This window comes from Furipterus horrens, unplaced genomic scaffold (assembly GCF_987537825.1).
Source record: "Furipterus horrens unplaced genomic scaffold, mFurHor1.1.pri manual_scaffold_17, whole genome shotgun sequence".
NCBI lineage: Eukaryota > Metazoa > Chordata > Mammalia > Chiroptera > Furipteridae > Furipterus > Furipterus horrens.
Genome location: NW_028327187.1, coordinates 94,308,018 through 94,328,761, shown reverse-complemented (window position 1 = coordinate 94,328,761; position 20,744 = coordinate 94,308,018). Strand labels below are relative to the sequence as shown.

The window sequence follows — 20,744 nt, the reverse complement described above, 5'->3', positions numbered from 1 at the left end:
ATAATAAGTGAAGGCATTGGCGTGACAGAGTTAATGACCCTCATCTGTGTGGGGGATTGGGCCTGCTGGCCCTAGGCAGGGGCAGGGGATTGGTACACAGCAAAGTGAACCTCAGCAGTTTATTCCACCTCTGTGGGCAGTCCTCTAGGTGCTGGGTGAGGGTATGGAACTGGACTAGTGGGTTGGCAGACAGACCTCTTACCCTGGGAGAGGACAGAATGCCCAGAGGACATGGGACTCAGCTGGCAATGGGGGATGGATGTCAATGTAGGTTAAGGGAATATGAATATACACTCCCTGAGAGTCTTGAGGAATATCCAGACCCCACTCTGGCTCATGTGACTGCCCCAAATGCCGCCAGCAGCACCAGGGGTTGGGCTTGGGCTCGGATTCCGGGAGGAGGGGCAATGTTCAAGCACCCCCTAACCATCCAATTCCAAGCATAGCCCAGAGTGCACAACCAGAGGTGGCTGGAGGTGGCAGTCCTGGTTCCGGGGTCCAAGAGGGGCTGTGTGGTCAGTTCTATCTTGTCTTTGTTACAGGTTTCCATCATGGTGCTGGGGCCTGTGGTTCAAGCCTCAGGCAGCAACTTGGACACTTTTCCAAAGGAAGCTCGGAAGAGCAGCTGCAGGCTCCATCCCTTCTCGCAAACCTGCAAGTGCAGCACCTGCTGCAGCATCTCCTGCTGCTGTGCCTCCTGCACTGACCCCATCCCTTGCAGCTTCTCAGCATTCATCCATAGCGCTGCCCAGCAAGTGATGGCGTGCTGGGAGAAGGCCTCCAGATAGATGAGGTAATTGTGGGGACAGTGCTTCTTGAAGACATCCTGCTGACTCCACAGGACCACAGGCCTCATCCTCATCAGGCCACCCAGTAAGGGACTTGTGTGGTACAGCCACAGTGGTCAGAGTACAGCTGGGCCTGGGGGAACCTCTATACCAGGAAGTTGCAGGAGCTTGACTAGCTGGCTGCCAGCTGCCCTCTGGCTGAGTGAGTTAGGCCACGTGAGGCTGGTGCTTGCTGTCCCAGTCAGGTGGCAGGGATATACTCAGCTGACACTGTGTGTTCCAGAAGTATTCGGCAGAAGCTGAAGTGGGCAGTGGTGTCCACATCCCAGTACTACTGGCACAGCTCCAGCAGGGCTCCACGGGAGGCTCAGCTTGGCTCTCAGCTCTGTGAATACGGGGCCCGTGGCCCCAGGCCCTTACACACACCCTTTACTCAGTGTATGGTGGCTCATGTAGCCATCAGGGAACACAGGCCACTGCCCTGCCCTAGCTGGCTCAGCAAGGCACCTGCCACTGAGCCCCAAGTGCTAAGTGCAGTCCCTCTTCCTCTTCTTATAAGGCCGCCAATCATGTCAGATTAGGACCTCACCTTTATGACTTCATTTAATTTTACCTACTGAAAGCCTTATCTTCAAATGCAGTCACAATGGTGGTAAGGACTTCACCATGTGGATTTTTTTGGGCGGGTGACACAATTTATTTCAAAGCAACATTGGGCAATAATAGACTTTGTCATCAGGAATATTGGCCTGTACTTTTTCCTTTAAGGTGTCTTTTGGCTTTGGTATCAGCATAATGCTAGACTCAAAATTAGTTTGGAAGTGTTTTTTCTATTTTTTGGAAAGGTTTAAGAAAGATTGTTATTAATTCTACTTTAAAAGTTTGGTAGACCTGCCTACTGTGGCTCAGTGGACGAAGTGTCAGCCTGCGAGCCAAGTGTCGCTGGTTTGATTCCCAGTCAGAGCACATGACTAGGTTGCACATCAGGTCCCCAGTTGCAGGCACGAGTGAGAGGCAACCACACAGTGATGTTTCTCTCCCTCTCTTTCTCCTTTCCCCTCTCTCTAAAAATAAATAAACAAATAAATAACTAATTTTTTTTTTTTAAGTTTGGTAGGATTCCACTGTAAAGCCCTGTAGTCTGGGCTTTTAGATTTTCAGTGTGGTTTGATTATTGATTTAGTATCTTATTTGTTATTGGTCTTTTGAGGCTTTCTATTTCTGCTTGATTTAAATCTTATAGGTTGTATTTTTTTTCTAGGAAATTACCTTGTCTATATTTTACAATTTGTTGGCACATAATTATTTATAATATTCCTGTATGATCGTTTCTATTACTGAAGCACACTGTAATGATACCTTTATCATTTCTAATTTTAGTAATTTGAGTTTTCTCTCTCTCTTTTTTTTTTTTTTGTAGTGTAGTTACAGGCTTGTCAATTCTATTTATTTTTTAAAAACTCTTGAGTTTGTTGATTTTTGTATTATTTTTCTATTCCCTATTTGACTTGTTGCTCTATTCTTTATTATTTTCTTCCTTCTGCAACATGTGGCAGAGTTCTTTCTCTGATGAGGGTAAGGCAGAGGCTCATTCTCAGAGAAAGTGGCACTTAGCAGTGGCTCCGGATCTAAGGCAGAGCAGGAATGGGGGTGTCATTATTGCACAGCTCTGGCTCCAACTCCAGGGCAAGGAGTACAGTGGCAGCCCTAACCCCTTGCAGGTGGCAGCACATAGCAGTGACTCCTTCTCTGGTGGGGATGTTCACAGCAGGGGTCCTTCTCCAGGGGACACAGTGGTGGTGGCTCCCTCTCTGAGTGGAACACAGTGCTGACTTCTGGGGGGCAGATGGTTGTGGCGATGCAGACTCTGACCTCTTCTGTCTTCTGATCTCAACATCAGTGAAGACTGCAGGGGTACTTAGTAGCAAAACTGCAGGTGTCTGCAGTGGTGACAAGGGTCACTGGAGTCCTTTCACTTTCTTTTTCCCACATGGGGTATGGTTGCAGCTGAGGTATTGCTCTCGATGCTGAGTTCTGCCAGAATGGAGGATGAATTAATACATGGAAAAAGCTTCCTACACCTTTCTATTAGGCGATCCTGAGTTTTTTGTGTCCTACAGGTTTCCTGCAGCCTCCTTCGTTCACTCTGGAACTCTCTCAGCACTAATTTCATCAATATGTCAGTGTTTATTGTTTTTATTACTTTGGTGGCAGAGATGAGCATCAGGCCCTCCTAGTCTGCCATCCTGCTGACATCATTGACCTTTATTACTTCTGTTAAGATTGCATTTGTTAATCTAATGGAGTTCCCTCGAAAGTGATGACTCATTTATTTTCCTCTGGCTACATTCCAAAGCCTCTCTTTGACTTCCAACATTTTAACTATGATGTGTCTCTTTGCATTATAGTACTTGGAGTTTGTTGAGCTTCTAAGATTTGTAGACTGGTGTTTTTTTCCTAGCTCTTATTTTTTAGTCACTTTCTCTCTTTTCCTTTTTCATTTTTTTCATTGTTTTTATGTTCTTCAGATTGTATAATCTCCATCAATCTATATTTTCGTTCACCGATTCTTTCTTTGCCAACCCATACGGCTGTTAGTCCCCCCCATTGAACTTTTAAGGTCAACTATTATGCTTTTCAACTCCAGGTTTTCCACTTGTTCTTTCCAATAACTTCTATATCTTTAGTCATGTTCTTTATTGAATGAAACACTATCATCATGCCTTCCTTTAATTCTTTAAATATGGGTTCTTTTTAGTTTTTAAACATACTTACATAGATGCTTGAAAGTTTTTATCTAATTAATCCACTGTCATGGGCCCTTTATAGGCAGTTTTTATTGCCAGCATTCCCCACCCGCCCCCCATGTATGGGTCACACTCTCCTGTTTCTTTGTATGTCTCATAATTTTTTATTAAAAGCTAGAAATTTTAGATAATTTATTGTAGCCACTCTGGATACCAATCTCTCTCTGGAGGAGATTATGGTTGTTGTTTTTTGCTTATTTGTTTATTTAATAACTTGGCTCACCTATTTCTGCCACGTCTATTGTCCTCTCAGAGTGTAGGCTCTGAGTTACTTCCCTTCAATTTTATCTTCCAGTCTGGTTACCTAGAGTTCCCTTATGTTGTTACAAAGCATTTATTGGTCAAAAATTGTGTTTAAACCCTCTTAGCCACTTAGATTTTCAACCTTTACCATTTAGATTTTCAGCCTTTACCATGGGATGTTTATATAGCTTGGAGGCTGCCGAGTTCAAAAAATTAACTTTTTTTTTTGTCCCACTTTCAGCCAGGCACCAGTAGCTGGAATGTTCCCTCTCTGATAACTCTAGATAGAGTTCAGCCCTGGGCCTGTATACACTCTTCCAGACTGTTGGGGATGACTTTTATATTATTTTTAAGCATTTCTCCATAGGAGTCATGCCTGAGTTATAGTAGCTCATTGAAAAGTCGGTGTTTTATCAGAAGTTTTGTTTAAGTCCTTATGCCAGTAACACTTCTGACCTGTATTAGTGGATCTCATGTCTTTGCCTTATGTCTTGCTCTTATTGCTTCTGAATGGGTACAGCACAATCTACATGCACAGCCTTCACAAAATTTAGGCAGACTGTGATCCCAGGAGGGCTCTTCATGGCTCATTATGTGGTCCTCACTATTAAATCTCTGGCTGTTCTGCCAATTTGCTCACACCAGAACAACCACCTCCAGTCCACCAAGGCCTCCATTGTTTTCAACAACACCTTGAGACATGAGTTCTCCACTCACTGTCCCAAATAACATCCATCTATCCCCTCAGGTAGAGCTGAGGAGTTATTGGCCCATCCAGCTTGCCTTTACTCCTGGGAAGAACCCCCATGCTACTGCACTGGAGCTGATGGTAAGGACTCACTTTTCCAGAGTAGCAACTTCATTCTAAGAATGGGCACTGGGGCACTGAATTATTAGCCCTGTTCTTCTCAGCTTGCCCTCCAGGCATGAAACCTTCACTCTACTACTGAGCTGGGGCTCAGACAATTGGGGGTAGTATTCTTGGCCTGCAGTACCTGAGGTAGAGCTTTCGCCATATGGGTAGGACTGAGTATGAGAAGGGAGACCAGTCCTCTTTTCTGCTCTCTCAGAAGAGAGGTTCTGCATTTTAGAAATGATAAAAGTGTGAAAAACCTGTAACTTTCTTCTCCTGTGATAAAAATCCAGTTCCAGACTGGAAGCCAGGGTGAGAGGGATCCACCATATTTTTTGCAGCACCTGCCTGGGGTAGAACTGGAAATTTGTGGCTAATGGACCAGCTTGTGGCTCAAATGCCACAGACTCTCACTGGTTTTAGGAAAACTTACAGAGACTTTAAAATATTTTTTTGTTATGTAATTTTTACTGGTTAAATTGTCTTGCTAGGCAAAGGGTCTATCATGCTTCTTACTAGTCATTCCAGAAGTTCCATTTCCAGTAACTATTTCATATTGTTTGTACTCACAGTTTCTAGCCCACTACCTTCCTGTTTCATGTTCAGTGTCTTCCTCCTTGTTGGTGCTAAAATAATGAATTAATGAAGTTCTCAGGAGACTGGCTGACACTTCAATATGGTGCTACTGTGGCCTGCACAGCTCTCTGCCCTCTCCCTGCTCTGACTCCATGTTGGGAAGAGGGACTTATGCCTTTACTCTTCCCTACATCAATGGGAGCACTATTCTTTCCAGTATAAAGGAGACAGGCTTTATGCCTTCTCCCTTTTTTATGCATCATTGTATTTCTAGTGCTTGGCAACTTGAAAAATTGTCCACAAATTTTATTCAAAAATCTATAGCTCAAGGGGGCCTTTATTATCTACATGCCAGCCCAGAATTTGTTATGTAGGTATGGAGTCTGTTGTGACATTAGACCATACATCTAGTAAGTTAAAAATCTTTATTACTTACTGGTAAATCAAAACAATCTAAATCAGATTATTTCCTTCATAAGAGCTCTAAGATATTTTAGAAGAACATTACTGGTGTTCCCTGGAACATTCTTTGCACTTGACAAAAAAATTCAGAGAATGCTGTTACCATGCCTTATGTCATTACTCCAAATTACTTCCCTTGGGTTACACCTAGCATGATTTCAGAGAGGTGGTTTCTGATCTGTACCCTGGGACTCTCCCCTCCTGTGAACAGGACACTATTTCCTTCAGTTCAGCCTAAAATGGAGGCAGATAGTCTGTGGCATTAAGCATTTCCAGATATTTTGTGGCTCATATTCTGAAAGTCATCACTACACACTTATAAATGGAAATGTACTTATAAATAGCTGATCTGCATGCAGTCTTAATAATTCACAGTTCTCACATGCCCAGAGAACTCCCTATTTTCACCCAAAATCACTGCTAATTATGACAAGCATCTGTCAGCCTGGTATATTTCCTGGGTCTAAGAAAATACCTTTGCTTTCTCTTATATTAAACAGTGATTATTTCTTACCTTAAAACTTTTTAAATCTCTCCATTTCCCCTTATACATAGGACCTCAGCTGGATTCTATTTTTATATGAGCCAATGTTTTTCTGTTTATATCTGTTATCTTTTTAGTCTTCTAAAAAATGTCTGAAGGGACTCCTGGGACATGTGCCCTTAGAAAAAATAAACTTCATTCTTGAAAACAATAATTCCCTTAGCTCTCTCCAAAGTGAAAACACATGTAGGAAACTTACTGATTTAATAAGGCTGTAAATAACATAAATATAGATACTAGGAAACTGAGTCAGAGATGCAGGCATGCTTTTCCTGCAAATGTACTCAGCCTGCAGTTAACTAGTAGCCTCATGGGCCTTGCAATATTGTTGCCAGGGAGCCGACATTTAAACTCATGAGAGTAAATGATGAGAGCAGGGGAGGAGTGGAATGGCAGTAGCAAACTGTTTACTGCCCACAGTGTTTATTTGTCCCTCAGAGAATACATAACTCTATCATTTAGTTATTTTTCACTTTGCTGATCTGGAAAATACTATTTTTGATACCAATGTCAAAGAGCAATGTCAAAGAGAACAGCTGTTTAGGCGGTCATAGTATTTTCTTTCAGAAGTGTGTATGGTCTTTATCGTTTCATGCCTGGAATGGAAATAACTAATTATATGAAGACTAGGGTTAAATTATTATGCATATGAAAAGGATTCAGGAGACATTATTTTCATTTTGATCTGCTACCAACATACTGTGGAAGAGTTCCAATGTCTGAATATCTCAATGCCTTCAAACACAGTGTGGAAACATCAGTCTGTTTATCCTGATTCCAAAGTTTTATGATTACAAATGAAGTGGGAACTAAATATACATTTATGAATGTATAAAAATTATAATACTTCATGAGAATTAATAATAAAATGCAAGCAGTTAAAAATGAAAAAACATTTTCAAGCAGAATAAAACAAATATAAATGGCATGTTTTTTATTTAAACTAAATTGTAGATAAAATGGTACTTTTTACTATTAACAAAATGGACTTGTAATATGTTACCATCTCTAATTTGTATCATCTACACACATTGTTATTTAAGCAATTTTATTTTGTATAATCTAAAACTGCATTGTTTTTAAGGATATATATATATTATATACATATAACAAATACATAAATAATTAAAAATAAGTGTTTTAAAATATTTTTTGGAAAGACTCTCCAAATCTAAAATTCAATACTCCATTAATATATAATAATTCAAAATTTATTTTTGTCAGAATAATCATAACACATTGACAGTCTCTGTGTGTATATGTAATTAAATAATTGTTTTATTATTCACAGATAATACAATACTTTAGAATTTGTTCAGTCTGGGATTATTTGAAATTTAATAAATATTTTATGATATAAAACTTTTTATAATGCTAGTATTTTTATGGACCTAAGTATAATTTTTTCCAATAAAAAACTATAGTAAAGTATGTACTTCCAACAAGCCAAGTTAAATTATATATTTTATCTCTCTTAACTATAAATCTGGTCTTTCATACTGTGTGAAAATAAATTACTAAAAATACTAATGGAGAATACACTTTATTTTATCTCCCACTACTTTCTACTTCTTTTACTGTAAAGTAGGATGGTGGTTGTCTTAGTATTGCCAAAAAAATTGAGTGTAGATATTATGTGATGATAATAATACCATAAAAGGACTTTCAGCCAAGATGGAGGCCTAGACTGAAAAACTCCATCTCCCTCCACAACTAAGAAGTAATACATCTACTGCAAAACAAGAAATAACCAGAAGTTCCAGAAAATAAAACTACATGGAAGTCCAATGTATGAACTTATAAACAAGTGGTGCTCATCCGGATGGGTAGGAGAGGCAAAACTGGGGAGGAGAGGTTAAGCTGTGGTGGCAGCTTAAGCACAGACACCCATATTTAAAAAGAGGTGAGAAGCACCTGGGGACCACCCCTGGTTGCAGACCATACCCATCAGCTTATGATCCCAATGCTGGGGAAGACAGACCCCCATTGCCTCAGACTGTGAAAGCCGGAGGGGGTCGGGATGGAGGAAGAAGCTCCCGGTCTTTCAGCAGAGAGTAAATGGCAAGAATCCATCTTCCAGCCCTGCCCCCACACACAAAAAACCACAGCGTGGTGAGAAGGGTCACCTGATAGTGATGAGTGCAATGGAGTCCACCCCCTATAGCATAGGAGGTGTGACAGCCCTGCCCAGGAAGCAAAGGTAAACACAAAACTGTCAGGATGACACAGATCATGATAGAGATCTCATTCACATAGCTGACCAGACAGCAAATATCTGATCTAACAGATCAGCAGATAGGAAATCTTTCTGAGGCACAGTTTAGAGCTTTGGTTATAAGAATGCTTACAAACCTGACAGCAGATCTTAAACAAGATGGGGAAGGAATGAAGGCTAGTCCTGCTGAAATGAATGAAAACACATATGAAACAAGTGGTGAGGGAAGGAAAACCAGGGATCAAATCAACAAATCGGAACATAGGGAAGGAACAAACAGTCAACCAGTGCAGAAAGAGGAAATGAAAAGTGAGGAAAATGAGGAAAGGCTCAGAAACCTCTGGGACAGCTATAAGTGGGCCAACATCTGAATCATAGTGTTGCCAGAAGGTAAAGATGAAGAACAGGAAATTGAAAAATTATGTGGAAAACATAATGAAGCAGAACTTCCCTAACTTGGGAAAGGAAATAAGACTTACAGGTCCAGGAAGCACAGAGAGTTCCAAAACAACTGGACCCAGGGAGAATCACACCAAGGCACATTATAATCAAAATGTCAGAAATTAAGGATAAAGAGAGAATCTTAAAAGCAGCAAGAGAGAAAAAGAAAATTACACACAAAGGGGTCCCAATAAGACTGTCAGCTGATTTCTCAAAAGAAACTCTGCAGGCAAGAAGGGACTGGCAAGAAATATTCAAAGTAATGAAAAGCAATAACCTACAACCATGATTACTGTATCCAGCAAAGCTGGCATTCACAATAGAAGGGCAGAAAAAGTGTTTCCAGGGCAAAGTAAAACTGAAGGAGTTCATCAGATCCAAACCACTGTTATATGAAATGTTAAAGGGACTTGTTTAGGAGAAAAAGGATCAAAACTATGAACATTAAAATGAAAACTGTATCACAACAACCAACAACAGAAGCTAGGGAACCGAAACAAAGGCAAACTAAGTAGGCAATGAGAGTGGGAAAAGAATTATAGGTATGGGGAACATACTGGGGGGAGGTCAGCAGGGAGGGGTAAGGGGGGTAAGGGAGGAAGATGGTACAGGAATTAAGAAGAATAGTAGGAGGGAGTGGAGTAGACAGGAAGATGTAGAGAACTATATGCACAACCAATGGGCATGGACTAAGGGGGGAGACAACTGGAGGGAGGGGGTCACTGGGTGGACGGGAACAAAGGGAAAAGAAACTGGGACAACTGTAACAGCATAATCAGTAAAGCATATTTTAAAAAATAATGCCGTAAAATAGCTTAAGTAACTTTTTTGGATAATAATATATTTGAATCTTTATGTAATTGTACTCAGTGCCAAATATGAGACTCATTTTCATTCAAGGTCAATTAAATACACAATTAAAAGTTACTCCCACATGTATCCCTTCCATGGCTGTCAGTTCAAATTTTCTGGGGTCTCATTTCTCCGTAGACCTCTACAAAATCATTTATGCCACCACTAGTCTAAATAGCTCTAAAATTAACAATTCAACTTTACAGTTGCTTCTGCTCAGTAATAGAGTGGTATATTTTCTTTATCTTGATAACAACCAGAAAGTGTTTCATTCTTGAAAGTGCTTGATTTTGCAGAGGTAAGGAGTGAAGGGAAGAGCAGGTTGTGAAAAAGAAATGGCAGTGCAGTGAGCACCAGGAATGTGGAAGGATGATATTTAGGAAGAACTAAACAAATTGACCCTATTCTAAATATTTCTTTCTGCCCTTGACTATCATGTATTCAGTCAAATAGCCATTATGCATGACTCAGAAGAAATGGAAAGGAGGAGCCATAAAAACAGTCAAATTTTGGTCACTGAATTTCAAACATCTAGAATCAGAGAAATAAGAATAATTGTATTCGTAGGTAATATATTTATGAGATGTTGTTATAATAAGAAGAAAAACAGATTCCTTGATTTGGGAAGATAAGTGGTAGTGAAAATGTGAAAAGTAAGGAAGTCTCTGAGGGCTTAAAATGTAAGATGAAAGGGATTGGCATCAGCAAGATAGTCAAATAAGGAATTCCTTTTTCATATCCCTCTCTCAACGACAATAATTTGGCATGCATCCTTGGACAAAAGTGCCTTTGTGGGAGCTGTGGGATCCAGATAGAAGGTTGTAAAACCTCACTGCAGTCCTAGAATGAGGAGAGCAATTTTAAGATGACAGGTCTACAACTCAGGCAGCTTACTCACTGACCATGGTCCTAGTTGTAGGCCTGGAAACAGATCCAGGAAATAGAAGGAATGGGCAATGAATGAGTCAAAAAAGAAGTGGAAAAGAAAATGAAAATACAAATACCAAAACATAAAGGCTGCAGCAAAAGCAGTTTTAAGAGAGATGACAAGGCAGAGGATTAAGACATGGTTAGGTTGTCACAATCTGAGGCTGAGAAATGCCTTACATTGATGAAACCTCTGAAAGGCTAAGTAGTTGAGGTTCTTGGCACTCTCAGGGCAAAACAAACATTGAGAACATTGATAATGGCGGCAGAATATCTAGCGTAAGTTAAGCAAGTTCATGGGCAAGTAGAGAGAGGGAAGGAGTAACAATTAATTTCATTAACATTTTCTATAAGGCTAGAAAAATAGTAACTATATTTCTGCTGAGGTTGTATAGGGTTTGGTGCACTCCATGTTGGCTGAGGCAGCTATAAGTGAAGCCTTTCATTTGAAGTTTAATTGAGTTAAATTTAATAGAACTACAAGAAGAAACTGAAATCTGGAAAAGGTAAAACATACCTCCTAGAAACCAGAAGTTCAAAGAACTAACTGAGTTAAGGATACAAATAATCCAATGCCAGCCTTAAATTAATACATCCATTATGTATGAACCCAGAGCAAGGAAAATAAAATTTATTTTCAAGCACTCATACAATATTAAAAATAATGCAAATAAAAGTACAAATAAAATTTTAAATTTCTTAAAACTACCATACAAAAAGTCACAAAACAAACTTTATGGAAAAATAAAATTGGAAAAATCAATGACAAAAAGGTATATATATAAAACACTAATAAAAATATCTAAAAAATTAGGTATACATTACAAATAATTTGTTGGTAAAAGTGAAAACCACAAAACTTTTGTAAAGGAAAAATGAAAGGACTATATTTCAAACCTGAGTTTTGCATCTAAAGCAATAATGAAAGGGAGAGGCATAGTAAATACATTTACTAGAAAATAAGAAGGCCTAAAAAAAGAATTAATATTTCAACTCAAGATGGAAAAGAAACAAGAAAAATAAAGCACCCAAAATAGAAGGAAGACAGTAATAATTAACTTAATTAAAAACACACAAAATTGATCAATAAGTTAGAAATTTCTCTTTTGGGGGCAAGAAAAAATGAAACACAGAACATTCTGTCAAATATTTTGTTTTTCAAAGAAAGGGGGTGGGTACAAACAACATCAGCAGTGAAAATGGAAACAAGATTTTCAAAATAAATCTAAGAACAAGATAATACTATGAACAAATGAGAGGAATAAATATACAATTCTAGGTGATATAAAAAATGTTCTTAGGGAAATATAAATTAACAAGATGTTCAACAAAAAAGAAAATGTATAATAAATGAGAGAATAGTTAAATTTCTTTAACAAAAAGACATCAGAGCCATATGGACTTACAGGTGGGTTCTACTAAATCTTTAAAAAACAGCAAAAGACAGCTAATGCCAATTGTATACAAACTGTTTCAGAACATAGAAAAGAAGTTGAGAAACTACTAAACTGATTTTTTTAAGGTCAGTCATTATTGTGACATTCAAGACAGAAAATGACAAGAAAATAAAAGTTTTGGTTAATTATACCTATAAACATAGATACTAAAGTCCTAAATCAATCATCAGCAAAACACAATCAACAGTTTATTGTAAAAATTATATCACAACCAAGGCCTAATCTCAAGATTGCAGGAATAACACCACATTAGAAAAATTATTAAGGTAATAAATTTACTAAAATCACAAGTTAAATGAAGTAAACATTTCATTAGCAATACATGTCAATATACCATTTAATAAAATGCAAAAACCATTCATGATAAATATTTTTGGTGGTTAACTTTCATAAGTGTATCTACTAGCACCTATAACAAATATATGTACAATATATAAGATGCAAAGTTTTAGAGTAATTTACAGTAATGGCAGGAATAAAATTGTCAAGTCTTATAACATTGTACTAAAAGTACTACTCATTGCAATAAGATGGGGAAACAATATGAAGTATGGATATGAAAGTTAAGAGAAGATGAAAACAAAATTATTTTCAGATAATATCACTTATGGAAACAATGCAAGGTAATAAACCGAGACACTATTAGAACTAAAGAGAAAATTCAGCAATGGAACATAGATTTATACTGACAGTTATCCATAGATTTATGCTACTTTACTACAACTGTGCTTAGTACACCAAGTGTAAGAACAGAGAGGAAAGCATGTTGAATTCATTCATAGTGTTGGTATGTCAGTTGCACGTAACTAAGAAACAAGTTTAATAATATTGAGGGAACTTGTCTGAAAATAGTTTAGATAATCATTGTTACCTCAATTTTATTTTTAGACTTATATATCTAAATCTACTAGATAATCATCAACTACATTTCCAACTTCATGCTGTGTAGATGCAGTTTAAATGTGAATTTCAATGAGAAGAATATATATAAAATAAAAAAGTGAAATTTAAAATGCAGGCATACGTCCTTGTTTTTGTTTTTAATATACACCTCCACAAAAATCAATTGAAAATCCGAGAAAGAGCAGAGTTTGTTTCCTTGGTGGAACAAAATGCCCTGACTGATCAAAATAAGGTGTTCAGATATATTCAAAGGAACATAATTTAGTTAGAGGATGACAAGGAGAGATGAGATTATGTACAATGCAAAACAAGGCTAACATCATTAGAGATGCTACTTCAAGGATAATATGTAACCTTTATTACTGTGTTGATATATAATTGTGATAATAAATAGACATTGTTTTGAATTGATAACAGCATTTTATCAGTCCCAGAATGTATGTATCATGTAGTTTCTTGATTCAATGTACACATGAATAAAAAGATCAAAGGAAAACTCATTTTTTATGTGAAAATGAAAAGGAATAAAGACACAAAGATAATTACATATGCTTTGCTCAACCCTGCTGCAATAAATTGTATCACACTAAAAACATTTTTATTAGATTTTAAGCCTGTTGATTGATGAGCTATTTTTAATATTCTTTCTCTTGGAGATGCACCGGGTGTGCACACACATAATGCAATTCATTTCTTATATGCTGCAACACTTAAAATTGAGTAAAAACAAACAGCTTTCTAATCCCACGACATTTGGAAAACAGCATGTAGGAAAGAATTTAGAGCATGGATTAGGCAGAAAAATAAAATGACAGAATTGGATTCCTTCATCTATTCTTCCACTTGAAGGAGATCTAAATTAAGAAGGTGGTAAAGAAGGCAAAATGAGCCAACCATAAATATTTCAAAAACATTTCATTTTTAAATTAAATTTATTGGGGTGACATTGGTTAATATCATTATATAACTTTCTAGTGTACAGTTCTATAATGCATCATTTTTATGTTGCGTTGTTTGCTCACCACCCAAAGTTGAATCTCCTTCTATCACCACATATTTCACTCCCTTTACCTTCTTCATCCACCCCTCTCCCAACTACCCCTCTGGTAACAACCATACTGTTATCTGTGTCTATGAGATTCTGTCTGATTTTTTTCACTTAGCATACTAATCTCAATATCCATCCATGTTGTCACAAAAAGCAGTATTTCACCCTTTCTTAGAGCTGGGTAGTATTTCATTGTACATATGTACCACATCTTCTTTATCCAATCATCCACTGAAAAACACTTAGGTTGTTTCCACATCTTGATCCAATGAACATAGGGTTGCGTATATCTTTAAGAAAAAAGTGTTTTCAAATTTTTCAGGTAGACACTCAGAAGAAGGAATGGTGGGTCATATGGTAGCTCTATTCTTAATTCTTTGAGGCACCTCCATACTGTTTTCCATAGTGGCTGTACCAGTTTACATCCCTACCAGCAGTGAATAAGGGGTCCTTCTTCTCCACCTCCTCTTCAACACTTGTCAGTACTTGTCTTATTTATAATAGCCATTCTAATGGGTGTGAAATGGTATCTCATTGTGCTTTTGATTTGCATTTCTCTTATAGCTGGTGAAGTTGAGGGTCTTTTCATGTATCTCCTGGCCATTTGTATGTCTCCTTGGGAAAAGTGTGTGTTCAGGTCCTCTGCCCACTTTTTTAATTGAAACTTTTTATTTGAGTTGTATGAGTTCTTTATATATTTTGGATATTAGCCCCTTATTTTTGGTATGATTTGTAGATATCTTCTCCCATTTAGTTGGTTGTCTTTTTGTTTTGTTGGCAGTTTCTTTTGCTGTGCAGAAAAGCTTTTTTGGTTCAATACTGTCTCATTCATTTATTTTTTATTTTCCTCTCTTTGCCTAAAACTTCACAAATGCCTCTCTAAGACCAAGGGACATAAGTTTAGTACCTATGTTTTCTCCTATGTATTTTATTTTTTCAGATCTTATGTTTAAATATTTAATCAATTTTGTGTATGGTGTCAAATAGCAGTCTAGTTTCATTCCTTTGCATGTGGCTTTCCAATTTTCCCGGCACCATTTATTGAAGCTTTCCTTTCTTCATTTTAAGAACATTTCATTTTAAAATGTACCAGTGATTTATTTGTCTACATATTACTCCAGCACTTTTATTACATTTTGAAAGTTTGCTATTGTGGCAAGTTACTGAGAATGAGCTCAATTATTTTTAATTTAGTAAAATCCAGTCTACTCAAAGTGGTCTGTACTTGCAACTTTGCCATTTGAAAGCTAGCAAGCTATTATAAGAAATGCAATCTTGCCTCTACAGTAATAGAATTAGAAGCTTCCGATCAACAATGCTAATAATAACATTTTGAAAGAAGTGTTAACATACAAATTCAAGATGGCTTGTAACATTGATTCTACTTCACTGAGGGTATATTAATATTATTTATTTGGATTTCATATGTAAAAGATTTATTTCATTATAAATACAGAAACAGTAACATCAACTTCAGTTTTAAATTACTAAATTACTTCATGTCTACATATTTTGCAAAATATTATTTAGAATTACATAATGGAGAACTACTTTAATGTGTCATGTTAATTTTCTTTAGTTCCTAACAGTAGCTTCTACTGGCCAAATGCATTATTTTAACCTATTATACAAAAATGCACCTTTTTATAAGTTATATATGTAAGTTCCACTTTCTAAGCTGACATTAAAGCAATTATTTGGCATTCTGTTAATAAGAACAGAGATGGATTATGTATTTCCTGCTATACAGGGAAAATAAATAATTTTTATGTTTAGAAATAGCAACTTCAAACGATAAAAAAAGAACATTGTCAGTCCTTGGTGCCATCTAGTGCTGAACAGATGGCAGGGAATGGGTGAAATGCTATAACAAATACAGAGGAAACAAAGAGTACAGGGCCACCTAGTGATTATTTTAGCACTTCAAAATAGTAGGATGGATGACTTATGTTTATGAGATGGTTCACAAACCTAAAATATTTTTAATTTTTAGATAGCATCAAATTTTATTTCATCTTATGGATGATGACCCTTTAAAGCAAAGGTCAGCAAACTATCCTCTGTATGCTAAATGCAGCCTTCCACCTGTTTTTGTATAGTTCATGAGCTAACAGTGTTTTTCACATGTTTACATAGTCAAAAAATTTATAAGGAAGATTATTTTGTGACATGAAAATTGTAAGAAATTCTGATTTCAACATCCATAAATAAAGCTTAGTTGGAACACAACAACCATTTCTATTTGTTTATGTGTTACCTGTGGTTGTTTTAGAGCTACAGTGAAGGAGTTGAGTAATTGTAACTATGTGGCCCACAAAGCCTAAAATACTTCCTATCTGATCCTTCACAGAAAAAGGTTGCTGACTCCTGTTCAAAAATAGGTTGGAATTTGAAAACTATTCTAAGAAATAATTAATACATGCATATATTATACTGAGTGTGTATGGTATATGTGCTTATGTATGTATGTGTGTATCTGTAGTTTCTTTAATACATCTATTTGTTCTATCATTTATTCAGTTCCAACTAAATGTCTCTTTCCATAAGGACAGAATACCATTATATTGTACAGCCTCACACTAGAGGAAATGAAGGTATATGCTGCAAGTTTGGCTTCTATTATTTTGTCCTTTATCCCCATTTTTATGGATGTATCACACCTCATCCTGAGTGCACAAAGCTGGCAAGACATTCCTGAGATCCACAGCCCTGTATCCTTCACTGCACTGCTCAAGAGTGTTTCAAATCATCTGAGTGACTTCTTTACAAAGGAGTTGTAAATCATTGATCCACATTTCTCAAGTGTTAACACAAAGTACTGAGATTCTATTAGCACTTCTGGAGGAGGACAGGCAAACTCCCATTGTCCCTGTCTGGAAATTTTAATAGCATAATGCCCATATGGTGTCTGTATTTCTCTGACTGGCTTATTTCACTTAGCATAATATTCTCCAAGTCCAACCATGCTGTTGGAATAGGTAAGATTTCACTTATATGTGGAATCTAGTGAATAAAAAAAAAAAGAAACAGACTTATAGGGACAGAGAACAGACCGACAGCTGTCAGAGGGGAGGGTCATTGGGGGACTGGGTGAAAAAGCTGAAGGGATTAAGCAAAAAAAAATAAAACAAAACTCAGAGACACAGACAATAGTATGGTGATTATGAGGGGAAGGGCAAGGCTGGTAAAGAGGGTAAAGGGGGATAAATGGTGATGGAAGGAGACTTAACTTGAGGTGGTGAACACACAATACAGTATAAAGATGATGTACTATAAAGTCGTATACTGTATATAATTTTATTAACCAATGTCACCCTAATAAATTCAATAACAAAAAACTAAAATTGTGCAGAAAAATGTAAATGGGCTCAAAAGGAAGCTAAAGATACCAATGGCAAAGGTTAGAAAACTCCAGTAAAGTTACTCTAAGAAACATGCAGGTATTATGGCTGCTTCTTACATGGGAAAGGGGAAGAATGGAAAATGACAGGAAGGAAACAAAGTAGTGTATTATTTACTGCTGTGAACATAAGGTGCTATGTTTGTGACAAAACAATTTTGGTACACACTTGAGCTTTGATATTTATCTTCTCAATCACCTTTCACACATAGAATTCACTTGTAATTTGGCTTGTAAGACATTGAGACAACAAAATATATTTGAAAATGCATGTGTTTGCAGTTAATATTTAGATTGTTATTCCTCCATCCATTTCAAAACCTTAATTTTACTAATATTTGTGATATGTGAATATAAAACAAAAACAATTATTATATAAATGGAATACTCTGTAGAAACTTCATACAAGGCCCCTACTCTACCCTCTCTGGCCCAATAAAAGGTCATCTTTATCTAAATTCTTGTCAATACATGTTGGGAAACAGAAATGACTTAGGAATGGTGTTACAGTGCTGGGCCAGGAACCCAGAAATACTTCAGTCCTATCTAGCCCAGCAAGATCTTCCCTATCACCTTTCCAAGGAAGGTATCATACATAAGAGGCACAGAAAATACAGACATCCTTTATTTTTCAATGGGGCTTTGGCCCTGAACCTCAAAGTAGAACACTACTGCCAGACGATCTAGACTACCTGGTGGGCTGCATTATCCTTTGATCCAGAATCAAGCAGGCTGAGTGGCCTTCTGGCTTAAAGAGACACACAATCAAAAGTTGTGTTTACTATTTCAACTAGACAGAAGGCTGTACTCAATTTCCATGTTAAATCCTGGCCCTTTGATCCTACTTCTGTGAATAAGGAAAGGCATGTGAATGGAATAAAACATAGAGCTTCTCAGATGAAGTCAAACCCTATGGGTGAAGAGGGAGAACACAGGGAAAGGAAAGATCAAGTTCATTTCAGAAAGGTATTTAAGCACTTAGAACACTAAATCCAGTCAAGGATTGACCACCAGATGAGGAACCTTGCACATTGGGAGCACACATCTTTTTGCCTTCATCATAACACTTTATTGGAAAAGGAATAATGAGTAAAGAGAACCTTGGATCTTTTGTAAAAATCAATGGTGATTTACTAATGGGAAAATTTCCTAGTCGTTGGTTTTAACATTTGGAAATTACTCCTTTTTATTGATCAAAATTTTACCTCTATTTCCCTTGTAACTTCCTTTCAATGATTGCTTCTAGCTCTTTCCTTTTGGCTGATCTAATAAATGAACTGACATAAAACAGACTAACAGGAGAAAAACAAACAAATTAAATTTTGTATCTGTTGAAGGCCCACAAAGACATGAGAGGCTCAAAGATAGTCAGGCAATTGAGGCTTATATACCATTCTGAGCTGAGGAGAAGGGAGTAGGGGTCTGGGGCTTCAGAAAGGAGGAGGAAAATTCATAGGAAGATGGGAATGTAACCACATATAAACTTCATTCCTTTAATGTGACTTTTTTCCTTTTCTTTCCCTTTGATTCAAACTGGCCTTATCCAGCACCCTGACTCACCTACCTCCTTCTTCCTTGCATGTCCACTCCCTGAATCATTAAGCCCTTAGGACAATGAGGTTCTGATCAGCATCAAATAACCTTAAGAACAAAGTCTCAGGTCTGTTGATCACAAAGACAGAGATTCTGTCAAACTAGAGATAACATCTAGGCCTCAGTTGTGTTTCAGCTGCAGGCCCGGAAAAGAGGTAAAACCAGATGAAGTGATGCCATAGCTGACATCAGGGCAAGATGCACTGATCACCTACCCCCTCTCCTGTGAGGGCCAATCAGCAGAGATCATGACCCTGACCACAACCTTAACTCCCTTAGTCACTATCACTAATGATTTCCCCCTATATAACCCATCCCCTGGAAGCCAAGAGGGAGCCAGGTCTTTGAATATTAACTCACCTGTGACTTCAGACATGGGTCACTTCCTTAACTAATAAACCCTTACTTTGTTTGCTGAAGACTCCTGTTCATGTCTTCTTGAGCATTGGTACATGCAAGCAAATATACCCCTTTAGTCCAGTAACAGGAATAGCAAATGTCTGTGTTGATGTAAGAAATGTCCAAAGCTATAGAGAATTTTTATGAGTTTATGTGAGCCAAACTGAAAACATGTGCTGGAAAGCAAAATCTCAGTGGATTGAGAAAATGCTCCAGAGACTGGCTGTTTTGCAGCTTATTTTATACATTACAATCAAAGGAGAAGGCATAAGGGACATGAAATCCATTGGTGGTAGATTAAGGAGGTGGGACATGACTACCTGCTATGACCTGCCAGTTAGGAATTTCTTCCCAGACCATCCTATGTGATTATTTTCATTTGCTGTGTTTGTCATAATTATTGTATATCCCCCTTTTTGTTCACATTTGGCAAACAAATGTATTCCATGTCATGCAGAGACAATGGGACACAGAGAGGGCTTTGAACAAACACACCTTGCTGAGCTCCCCCAGCCCGTCACACCTACTCTATACTCTTTACAGTTATGTCCAGTGATAGTGTTCTTCCTGGACCAGGCCATCTAAGTTCTTGTAGGCAGTTAATGGGGAGGTAAAAGCTCTTCCTGAGTCTTTTGGACCTTGCCTGTCTTCAGCTCAAAATAATCTGCCATGCTAAAGTAGCATATTCTGGAGACACTTGTTCTGAACCCCTTCATCACTCTGGGTGTATACATGCAAAAACCATGTAATAATTGTTAATGAAGCTGCTGGTATCGCAGGATTTACCCTTAATCATCTCAAATGAAAAAAATTGATACTCCTTCCCCACAAATCCACACAGAGAGGCAGCAACAGGCATGTTAACAAAAAGAACCTGAATCTCTGAAAATTTTAGAATTTTATTTGGGCCTATCCAAGGGCTAGAGCCCATGAGCAGAGCTTCAAGAAACCTTGAAACAGTGCTCCAACTTCGGAAAAGTGAGGGGCACTTATACAGGCAGATGAGTGAGCAAAAAAGTACATCTGGTGCCTTGGAAGGTTCAATTAGGTAGGGTACATGCATTTCAAGGATTAACAGTTTTACAAAAAATGGAGGCATATTCAGGAAGAGAAGCAAATCACCTTGAAACTCTTTGAGATGCATTTTATCTGCATGTTTTGCTTTTCTTTTTTTTTTAATCATTGACCTTTAGTTTGGATACTTTGTAGATCTTATGCTCTTATGCGGGACTACTT

General features: G+C 37.5%; 1 protein-coding gene across 1 annotated transcript in view; it reads right to left on the bottom strand.

The window, feature by feature from the left end:
* Nucleotides 1-571: 571 nt before the first annotated feature.
* The window catches only part of SAMD10 (sterile alpha motif domain containing 10), a 30,183-nt gene continuing 10,010 nt past the window's right edge, over nt 572-20,744 (bottom strand). The window contains 3 exon segments of the mRNA XM_090264118.1: nt 572-1,047; nt 1,050-1,114; nt 1,116-1,203. Of these exon segments, the coding sequence (XP_090120244.1) occupies nt 572-1,047; nt 1,050-1,114; nt 1,116-1,203 (629 nt within the window).